Genomic DNA, 12412 nt, shown 5'->3' with positions numbered 1-12412 from the left:
CGTCACACATCAGGGAAGTTCAGGACGGAGTGTTTTCGACGCTCGGAGGAAAGACTTTAGCTTCAGTTAGCGTTGTGCAGACTAGCGCGAATGAAGCTAAACGCTACTCCAGGTGCGTTTTCGACGAGGGAACCATGTTAGAACCGGGTTAAAAGCTCAGAACAGTAGAATAACATGTTACACGTTGCTCCTTTAAGTGACAGTGTTCTGCTATTAAACACAAATAAGATAATCAGTGACGAAAGCGTTTGATTTAATATTTTACTTGATCCTACGACTAATAAACCCAGATTATGCGGACTCACGGGTTCAGTTATCGTTGCAATGTTGTTTTTACACCAGTTGGAGGCGCCTTCAAATACTAATGAATGAATTATTGAAAGTGTGAAATACATTCTGCTCAATCTTGAAGACTCTGGTAAAAAACGTCATCGTAAACTTGTCCCCGACCGTACATTTTTTGATTATGAAAATAAAAACAGGGTTAAAAACGTGTCCGTCCATCGGTCAAGGCGGCGGCGTGAGCAGACATCTCTGAAAAACAACCACAAAGTCATGACTCAGTCACTGAGTCAAACTGAACAAAGCGCAACAACAACAACAACAACTACAACTACAACTACCCTCCCACATACAATATTTAACTTTAGAATTCATTGCATCAAACTATTATGCTTTGATGTATTTCTAATGTATGTTTTAGCTAGCTTACTTTCACAGCGTCCAATTTCTCGCGGTCCTTTTAGCGTTTTGTAGCGTCTGTTTGTTGTTTGTTTGTTTGTTTGTTTGTGTGGTTGTTTATGACGTCTTGTTGTGCGCGTTGGGCTTTTTTGGACGCGTCATTCCAACGCGGTTTTTAACTACAAATGGCAAAGAAACTGAACTAAACTGTCACCGATGCGCAACCATGTGAAAGTCTAATCGAATTTTGGCAGTTTCATTTTCCTTCGGCACATAAAAGAGAACTGAAGGAACTAAATGTACATCCCCTCATGTTTGTTTATAGGTGAAAAGCCCAAGAACGGGACGTGTAGGACGACTGTTTTCCCAAGCGCATTTTTCAACTCTGAAAAACCTTCTGCCGACATGAACGCAGCTGAATGGCCTTTACCTGTATGAAGTGTACGGCGCCCTCTGTCTGCAGGAGGCGGTCCATCTGCCCCTGTCGGCTCTGAAGCTCGCACAGCTCCTCCTCCAGCTCCAGGATCAGCTCTTTCTTCTGAATTGCCGCCGTCGCCTTCAGCGCCTCCATTTCCCTCAGTCGGTCGTGCGTCGTCTGCGCGAGCTTCGTCCGCTTGCGTAGAAGCTGAACCTGTTGGAGATGAACGTGAGGTAAAGTCGGGCCGGCGCCGTCAATCGACAGACAGACAAAAGAGCGAGTCTGGTATGTCTGTTTACATTCAATCCCATTCATTTTAATGTGGGAGGAAATGGAAAAGTGTCATTTTGTCATTTTGTTTTTGCTGATCAATCTTGTTTTGCTGATGTGTGAGTGACCGCTGCACAAAACCCTCGCCAGCTCGTCCCAAACACTCTCACTGGGGTTCAGATCTGCAGTACATTAGTTTCCGCCTGTCTTCAAATATTTTCTCTGCTTCTCAAACACACCGACATCTCGTCCGCGACCACGGGATTTCATCTTTCCACACGGTTGTTCCAGAAATGAGCATCAGTCGGGTTTAAAAGTCAATTTTGTCAGGCAGTCTATCAACTTCAGCCTCTCTATCTTCTGAAGTTGACTCAAAACTGTAGAATTTGTGGCGCTTGATGAAACAAAACGAACATCTTGTCAAACTGTTGTCGTACGACATGTTTTTGGCACAAAATTGTCGACTTGAGCTCTAAATTCTCTCTCTGCTGTTTTCAGTCTTACCTTCTTTTTCGCAGCTTCTCTCTGGACACTAACGGTGCGATGCCCCCTGTGGTCGCCCCGCGCGCACATGGCACAAATGCACGTGCGGTCCGTCCGGCAGAACCGCTCCAGGCGCCGGCCGTGCGCCCCGCACATCGGGCCCTCCAGGTTCTTCGCCACGTCCACCAGCGGGTGGCGCGCCAGCTCCGCGTCCTGGTAGTGCGGCCGCAGATGGACGGCGCAGTACGACGTCAGGCATGCCAGGCACGACTTCGCGGCGGGACGGTGGGACGGGCACAGGTCGCACGGGACCTCGCCGGAGCGTAACGGGGCGGGGCCGCAGGCCGGGTTTTCGTCACTGCGGAAAGAACGAGCGTTTTAAACATTGCGTCACCGTCAGATGATGAAATAACACTTGAAACTTGACACAGTGATGTAGGAAGTACTCAAGTTTGTTATTACGTGTATGTGAAAGTCTCAATTCTCACGTTTCTTCACATCCTGAGGCGCTCGTCTCTAGTATTTGGAGGCGCGGGCGTGTTTCGAAGCAGGTTTTGCACAGAGGACACAGGCTCTGACCCCGGACCCTCCAATAGTCCCCGATGCAGCTCAGGCAGAAGACGTGTCCACAGGGGAGAGGCACGGGGCCAGTGAAGTTCTCCAGGCAGATGCAGCAGCGCTCGGACATGGGCTCGGCGATGGTTCACTGCGGGAGAAGAACGCCAACGTCGCTTTAAAGAGAGCTCGTTCTGTTCATCTACGGCTTGTTTTATTCATTTGGAACGCGTTATTCTTTAAACAGACAAAATTCTTTGTGCTGAAAACGATCACAGATGTCAGACTCCACTACACCTCGCCTTTTGACGGATTCTATAAAGTAAACTGTGTTTTGTAGAGCCATATTTCACTGGAATCAGCTCCGCACGTACCACTGAAGTTAAAGTGACGTATGACAGGTTTTTACCATTTTTTGATTTAGACTTTATTTGGTGTATTTGTACCTGTTGTACATATACATGATAGTTTAAAAAACAATCGAGTAGGTATTTGTGGCGAAAATGTTGAAAAATCTGTAGAAAAGGACAGGAAGTGACATCACACCAGGGACACTCATTCCAGTCAGAGTTGAAAATGTGCCAATTTAATTAATAAATAACATAAATACAGTATGAATTAGTTGTGCATTCAATCAATTCATTAAGGCACAGTGAACCCTCCGTAGATTGTTTTAGTTTATTTTTTTTATTTTATTTAGTTATTTTTTCAAACCCTCCAAAAGTTTTGTGTTCAGGACAAAAATATTCACAAAAAGTCTAGAAATATTGAGAAACTGACTGAATATCCGCACGAAAAACTACAAATGTTAAACACGTGTGTCAATACTTCTTACATTTACTAGATTTGTATATGTGATACTTGTACCTGCAGTACTTGTATATGCGATACTTGTATATGCGATACTTGTATATGCGTAACTTGTGTATGTGATACTTGTATATGCGATACTTGTATATGCGATACTTGTATATGCGATACTTGTATATGCGATACTTGTATATGCGATACTTGTATATGCGTAACTTGAATATGCGATACTTGTATATGCGATACTTATATATGCGATACATGTAGATGTGATACTTGTATATGCGATACTTGTATATGTGATACTAGTATATGCGATACTTGTATATGCGTAACTTGTGTATGCGATACTTGTATATGCGTAACTTGAATATGCGTAACTTGTATATGCGATAATTGTATATGCGATACTTGTATATGCGATACTTGTATATGCGATACTTGTATATGCGATACTTGTATATGCGTAACTTGTATATGCGATACTTGTATATGCGATACTTGTATATGCGATACTTGTATATGCGATAATTGTATATGCGATACTTGTATATGCGTAACTTGAATATGCGATACTTGTATATGCGTAACTTGTGTATGCGATACTTGTATATGCGATACTTGTATATGCGATACTTGTATATGCGATACTTGTATATGCGATACTTGTATATGCGATACTTGTATATGCGATACTAGTATATGCGATACTTGTATATGCGATGCTTGTATATGCGATACTTGTATATGCGATACTAGTATATGCGATACTTGTATATGCGATGCTTGTATATGCGATGCTTGTATATGCGATACTTGTATATGCGATACTTGTATATGCGATACTTGTATATGCGATACTTTTATATGCGATACTTGTATATGCGATACTTGTGTATGCGTAACTTGTATATGCGATACTTGAATATGCGATACTTGTATTTGTGATACTTGTAAACGCGATACTTGTATATGCGATACTTGTATATGCGTAACTTGTATATGCGATACTTGTATATGCGATACTTGTATATGCGATACTTTTATATGCGATACTTGTATATGCGATACTTGTGTATGCGTAACTTGTATATGCGATACTTGTATATGCGATACATGTATATGCGTAACTTGTGTATGTGATACTTGTATATGCGATACTTGTATATGCGATACTTGTATATGCGATACTTGAATATGCGATACTTGTATATGCGATACTTGTGTATGCAATACTTGTGTATGCGTAACTTGTGTATGTGATACTTGTATATGCGATACTTGTATATGCGTAACTTGTATATGCGATACTTGTATATGCGATACTTGTATATGCGTAACTTGTATATGCGATACTTGTATATGCGTAACTTGAATATGCGTAACTTGTATATGCGATAATTGTATATGCGATACTTGTATATGCGATACTTGTATATGCGATACTTGTATATGCGTAACTTGTATATGCGATACTTGTATATGCGATACTTGTATATGCGATACTTGTATATGCGATACTTGTATATGCGATACTTGTATATGCGATACTTGTATATGCGATACTTGTATATGCGATACTAGTATATGCGATACTTGTATATGCGATACTTGTATATGCGATACTTGTATATGCGATACTTGTATATGCGATACTTGTATATGCGATGCTTGTATATGCGATACTTGTATATGCGATACTTGTATATGCGATACTTGTATATGCGATACTTCTATATGCGATACTTGTATATGCGATACTTGTATATGCGATACTTGTATATGCGATACTTTTATATGCGATACTTGTATATGCGATACTTGTGTATGCGTAACTTGTATATGCGATACTTGTATATGCGATACTTGTATATGCGATACTTGTATATGCGATACTTGTATATGCGATACTTGTATATGCGTAACTTGTATATGCGATACTTGTATATGCGATACTTGTATTTGCGTAACTTGTGTATGCGATACTTGTATATGCGTAACTTGTGTATGTGATACTTGTATATGCAATACTTGTATATGCGATACTTGTATATGCGATACTTGTATATGTGTAACTTGTGTATGTGATACTTGTATATGCGTAACTTGTATATGCGATACTTGTATATGCGATACTTGTGTATGCGTAACTTGTGTATGTGATACTTGTATATGCGTAACTTGTGTATGTGATACTTGTATATGCAATACTTGTATATGCGATACTTGTATATGCGATACTTGTATATGCGATACTTGAATATGCGATACTTGTATATGCGATACTTGTGTATGCGTAACTTGTGTATGTGATACTTGTATATGCGATACTTGTATATGCGTAACTTGTATATGCGATACTTGTATATGCGATACTTGTATATGCGATACTTGTATATGCGATACTTGTATATGCGATACTTGTATATGTGTAACTTGTGTATGTGATACTTGTATATGTGATACTTGTATATGCGATACTTGTATATGCGATACTTTTATATGCGATACTTGTATATGCGATACTTGTGTATGCGTACCTTGTATATGCGATACTTGTATATGCGATACTTGTATATGCGATACTTGTATATGCGATACTTGTGTATGCGTAACTTGTGTATGCGTAACTTGTGTATGTGATACTTGTATATGCAATACTTGTATATGCGATACTTGTATATGCGATACTTGAATATGCGATACTTGTATATGCGATACTTGTGTATGCAATACTTGTGTATGCGTAACTTGTGTATGTGATACTTGTATATGCGATACTTGTATATGCGTAACTTGTATATGCGATACTTGTATATGCGATACTTGTATATGCGATACTTGTATATGCGATACTTGTATATGCGATACTTGTATATGCATAACTTGAATATGCGATACTTGTATATGCGATACTTGTATATGCGATACTTGTATATGCGATACTTGTATATGCATAACTTGAATATGCGATACTTGTATATGCGATACTTGTGTATGCAATACTTGTGTATGCGTAACTTGTGTATGTGATACTTGTATATGCAATACTTGTATATGCGATACTTGTATATGCGATACTTGTATATGTGTAACTTGTGTATGTGATACTTGTATATGTGATACTTGTATATGCGATACTTGTGTATGCGAAACTTGTGTATGCGTAACTTGTATATGCGATACTTGTATATGCGTAACTTGTATATGCGATACTTGTATATGCGATACTTGTGTATGCGTAACTTGTGTATGTGATACTTGTATATGCGTAACTTGTGTATGTGATACTTGTATATGCAATACTTGTATATGCGATACTTGTATATGCGATACTTGTATATGCGATACTTGAATATGCGATACTTGTATATGCGATACTTGTGTATGCGTAACTTGTGTATGTGATACTTGTATATGCGATACTTGTATATGCGTAACTTGTATATGCGATACTTGTATATGCGATACTTGTATATGCGATACTTGTATATGCGATACTTGTATATGCGATACTTGTATATGTGTAACTTGTGTATGTGATACTTGTATATGTGATACTTGTATATGCGATACTTGTATATGCGATACTTTTATATGCGATACTTGTATATGCGATACTTGTGTATGCGTACCTTGTATATGCGATACTTGTATATGCGATACTTGTATATGCGATACTTGTATATGCGATACTTGTGTATGCGTAACTTGTGTATGCGTAACTTGTGTATGTGATACTTGTATATGCAATACTTGTATATGCGATACTTGTATATGCGATACTTGAATGTGCGATACTTGTATATGCGATACTTGTGTATGCAATACTTGTGTATGCGTAACTTGTGTATGTGATACTTGTATATGTGATACTTGTATATGCGATACTTGTGTATGCGATACTTGTATATGCGTAACTTGTATATGCGATACTTGTATATGCGTAACTTGTATATGCGATACTTGTATATGCGATACTTGTATATGCGATACTTGTGTATGTGATACTTGTATATGCGTAACTTGTGTATGTGATACTTGTATATGTGATACTTGTATATGCGATACTTGTGTATGCGATACTTGTGTATGCGTAACTTGTATATGCGATACTTGTATATGCGTAACTTGTATATGCGATACTTGTATATGCGATACTTGTGTATGCGTAACTTGTGTATGTGATACTTGTATATGCGTAACTTGTGTATGTGATACTTGTATATGCAATACTTGTATATGCGATACTTGTATATGCGATACTTGTATATGCGATACTTGAATATGCGATACTTGTATATGCGATACTTGTGTATGCGTAACTTGTGTATGTGATACTTGTATATGCGTAACTTGTATATGCGATACTTGTATATGTGTAACTTGTGTATGTGATACTTGTATATGTGATACTTGTATATGCGATACTTGTATATGCGATACTTTTATATGCGATACTTGTATATGCGATACTTGTGTATGCGTACCTTGTATATGCGATACTTGTATATGCGATACTTGTATATGCGATACTTGTATATGCGATACTTGTGTATGCGTAACTTGTGTATGTGATACTTGTATATGCAATACTTGTATATGCGATACTTGTATATGCGATACTTGAATATGCGATACTTGTATATGCGATACTTGTGTATGCAATACTTGTGTATGCGTAACTTGTGTATGTGATACTTGTATATGCGATACTTGTATATGCGTAACTTGTATATGCGATACTTGTATATGCGATACTTGTATATGCGATACTTGTATATGCGATACTTGTATATGCATAACTTGAATATGCGATACTTGTATATGCGATACTTGTATATGCGATACTTGTATATGCGATACTTGTATATGCATAACTTGAATATGCGATACTTGTATATGCGATACTTGTGTATGCAATACTTGTGTATGCGTAACTTGTGTATGTGATACTTGTATATGCAATACTTGTATATGCGATACTTGTATATGCGATACTTGTATATGTGTAACTTGTGTATGTGATACTTGTATATGTGATACTTGTATATGCGATACTTGTGTATGCGATACTTGTGTATGCGTAACTTGTATATGCGATACTTGTATATGCGTAACTTGTATATGCGATACTTGTATATGCGATACTTGTGTATGCGTAACTTGTGTATGTGATACTTGTATATGCAATACTTGTATATGCGATACTTGTATATGCGATACTTGTATATGCGATACTTGAATATGCGATACTTGTATATGCGATACTTGTGTATGCGTAACTTGTGTATGTGATACTTGTATATGCGATACTTGTATATGCGTAACTTGTATATGCGATACTTGTATATGCGATACTTGTATATGCGATACTTGTATATGCGATACTTGTATATGCGATACTTGTATATGCGATACTTGTATATGTGTAACTTGTGTATGTGATACTTGTATATGTGATACTTGTATATGCGATACTTGTATATGCGATACTTTTATATGCGATACTTGTATATGCGATACTTGTGTATGCGTACCTTGTATATGCGATACTTGTATATGCGATACTTGTATATGCGATACTTGTATATGCGATACTTGTGTATGCGTAACTTGTGTATGCGTAACTTGTGTATGTGATACTTGTATATGCAATACTTGTATATGCGATACTTGTATATGCGATACTTGAATATGCGATACTTTTATATGCGATACTTGTATATGCGATACTTGTGTATGCGTACCTTGTATATGCGATACTTGTATATGCGATACTTGTATATGCGATACTTGTATATGCGATACTTGTGTATGCGTAACTTGTGTATGCGTAACTTGTGTATGTGATACTTGTATATGCAATACTTGTATATGCGATACTTGTATATGCGATACTTGAATATGCGATACTTGTATATGCGATACTTGTGTATGCAATACTTGTGTATGCGTAACTTGTGTATGTGATACTTGTATATGCGATACTTGTATATGCGTAACTTGTATATGCGATACTGATGTATTTGTTTCACCACCTTTGTATTTTCTCTATTTTTTCACTATTAGAATGTGAGATTTTTGTTTGTTTTTCCTTTGTATCTTTTTAGGTGACAAACTTTTTAAGAAACAATTTGAGGACATTGTCAGAAAATAAATGTGATTAGCTTCATCTTTGAGTATTATTTTGATCAAACGTATTTCCTTTTTCTCTCTTTTATCATGTTTTATCTCTTTTATCTTTTATCTATCAGAATGTTACGTAAACGCTTCCCGTACAAGGCTCTGGTCACATGACGTTGTGTTGACGTGACGTGACATGACTGATGTCGACATCTGTGAGTTTTGTGTCGTGTCTCACAGGTTTTGAGGTTTTGTTTCTGTTTCTTTTCTATTCATGAAAGAAAAACGCATTCAATGTTTGGATTATTCACAAAAAGCGCTTCGTGTTATGAGAAACTACAACCGTTTCCATGACAACTAACACATTTGAAACTATCTATTGTTTTGTTTATAAAAATGTATGATTAATCAAAGACTTTTTAGACAGCGATGACGATTACGATGTTAAAAAAGTTTTGGGGATACTTGTAATAGTTTTTTTTGGACTAAACAGACTCTAAAACACAGCAATAGTATTAAATAAAAATGTCAAAAAAGACATTGATTTGCCTCAATATTACTATTATTATCTGTTTTATTTTATATTGTAATATTATTATTATTTTATTATTATTATTATCATCCGTTTTATTTAATTTTGTAATATTATTATCATCTGTTTTATTTGATTTTGTATCATTATTATCTGTTTTAGTCTTTTGTATTATTATTATTTTATTATTATTATAATATTATATTTTATTTAGTCATATTATTATTCTCTTTTTATGTATTATTATAATTCTCTTTTTTATTTTATTTTTTGTTATTATTATTCTCTTTTTATTTTATTTTGTATTATTATCATCTGTTTTATTTTATTTGGTCATTTTATTATTATTCTCTTGCCTATCTGCGTTTCAGTTTTATGCAGCTAAAATCTGGAACATTCTTCCTGAGGATGTGAGACGGACTAACAAGGATCAAATCTAAGCTAAAAACAGTTTGGTTTGGATGGGCATGTGACTGAAAGGATATTTATTTGCACTCTTCTCTTTTATGTGATTTCATTAGTTTAGACAATCAGTTGGATTGATTTAAAAGGGAGTCGGACTCCGAAACACGTTACCCTTTGTGGCTAGGTGTTTTTTATTTTTTATTTAGTTATTTTTATTGTATTTCTGTTTCTGTAATTTCTTTGTGATTTAATGCATTTTTCCTGCTGTGAAGCACTTTGAATTGCCTTGTGTATGAAATGTGCTCTACAAATAAACTTGCCTTGCCTCTTTATTTAATTTTGTATTATTATTATTCTCTTTTTTATTTTATTTTTTATTATTATTCCCTTTTTTATTTTATTTTGTATTATTATCATCAGTTTTATTTTATATTATTATTATTATTATCTGTTTTATCTTATTTTGTATTATTATCTGTTTTATTTTGTATTCTTCTTCTTCTTTTTTGTATTATTATTATTCGCTTTTTAATTTAATTTTGTATTATTATTATTATTACTATTCAAGTGTATTTAAATATAGCACTTTTCCACCTGCAAGGCACTTTGAATAGACTTTATCTCGAAATACTTTCAATCTAAACCCTTCAGTCATCATATTTAAACATTTATTTGGTTAAAGCGTATTCAAAAAGTCTCAATAAGCAATAGAAATAATCGTTTTAATCGTTTTAATCGCCTGATCAGACAAATAACAATCCCTGACTAAAATAAATGAATCATACTCACGTAGCTTGTGTCTTGATCCTGTTTCTCTCTCTCTCTCTCTCTCTCTCTCTCTCTCTCTTTCTCAGCGTGTTTGTTTCACTTCTTCTTATTCCCCCGCAGCTGAAGCCACAGTGTGCAAAGCATGCTGGGTAATACAAAAGTGGGTGTGTTGCGAGCTCATTCCCAGCAGCTCGCGCTTCACGCCGATGACGTAACCGGCTCCGAAACGTGACTCAGCGCCCGTCGTTCTGCGCCAAAGTCACGTCTGTGTCGAAAATATTCAAGTTATCGCAAAGTTATTGACCGTTTCCGCCGCTTTAAGGACGTTTTGTGGAGCGTGTAAAGCACTGACGGTAAAAGACGTGCGGCGAGAACAGTCGACGGGCCGCGTTTTATTGATTTATCATCTCAAAGGTCCACAGTCTCTCAGAACGTTGCGACACACGAGGGTTTATTTGACGGCTTTTTCCGTAGATGGATGTGTCAGGAGCTGCAGAAGATGGTAAATAAGTAACAGTTTACAACACGCGTACGAGGATCTAGGGCGAGATGCGGCGGGAACGTCATTTGGAGAAGGTTTTCTGTCGTTTGCTGATGAAAATGTGCACGAAAACGGTTAAAACTGTGCACGTCTGTTCAAAAAACGATCCATTAAACATATCTTGATCGTGTAAATGTTTCTCGTTATTTGTGCGCTCTCATATTTCATATTTCACTCGGTCTCAATAAGTTCTCATCTGGTTAAATAACGGTTCATAAATACATTAGACACACACAACAATGTACACAGGGGATTGTGGGTCGTTTATCGTGTTGGAGTGACAAGATCTGATGGAAATTTGGCGTAAAAATTCTAATTTGGCCTTGTTTTTTAGAGTTAAAATTTGAATACATCAGGCTCGGAATTGGATATGAAGAAATCCTTCTGCACGATCCATCATTGAGTAAGATTGTACAGTTTGGTGTGTTAGGTGCGACTTTAAGGGCTGGTATATAGCTCTGTGCGGAAGAAAATGCTAATGTTTTCCCTGTTTTGTCTCGTCTCACACCTCAGCGCTCCAAAAAAACAACAAAAAACGACTAAAGTTACTTCAAACTAATATTACTTCCGCCTTCTTAAGTCTAGACACTTTTTAAACTCTTGCTTTTGGTTTCAGTGGCTCGTGAGTTCCCCTCTTCACAGCTCTCACGGGAAAAAGCTGACGGTGCAAAAGACACAAGGGATTTTACAGTTTTGGTTAAAGGAGCCTCTGTTTAGTCTCTACTGTTCACGACCTGTAAACGATCATTCTTAAGGATGTGGCAGCGACGAAAGAGGAAAGGTTTTCTCTCCGCATCGCGTAACGTTCGCTGATATTGATGAC

The 12412-nt window shown here is 36.7% G+C and overlaps 1 protein-coding gene across 1 annotated transcript in view; it reads right to left on the bottom strand.

Annotated features, from left to right (window-relative positions):
* LOC140371781 (E3 ubiquitin-protein ligase TRIM47-like) overlaps window positions 1-11187 on the bottom strand; it is an 11597-nt gene extending 410 nt beyond the window's left edge. The window contains exons 1-5 of the mRNA XM_072458986.1: window positions 11070-11187; window positions 2341-2558; window positions 1874-2210; window positions 1112-1312; window positions 1-534 (exon numbers count right to left, since the gene is read on the bottom strand). The exon at window positions 1-534 is cut by the window's left edge and continues 410 nt beyond it. Coding sequence (XP_072315087.1) covers window positions 508-534; window positions 1112-1312; window positions 1874-2210; window positions 2341-2540 — 765 coding nt within the window. The 5' untranslated portion in view covers window positions 2541-2558; window positions 11070-11187 and the 3' untranslated portion in view covers window positions 1-507. The remainder of the gene's footprint in view (window positions 535-1111; window positions 1313-1873; window positions 2211-2340; window positions 2559-11069) is intronic.
* Between the last annotated feature and the right edge of the window lie 1225 nt (window positions 11188-12412).

The sequence above is a fragment of the Eucyclogobius newberryi genome, unplaced genomic scaffold (assembly GCF_026437365.1).
Source record: "Eucyclogobius newberryi isolate DKJ021-1_F unplaced genomic scaffold, fEucNew1.0.hap1 SCAF_22, whole genome shotgun sequence".
NCBI classification, from domain to species: domain Eukaryota; kingdom Metazoa; phylum Chordata; class Actinopteri; order Gobiiformes; family Gobiidae; genus Eucyclogobius; species Eucyclogobius newberryi.
This window is presented reverse-complemented; position numbering and strand designations above follow the sequence as displayed.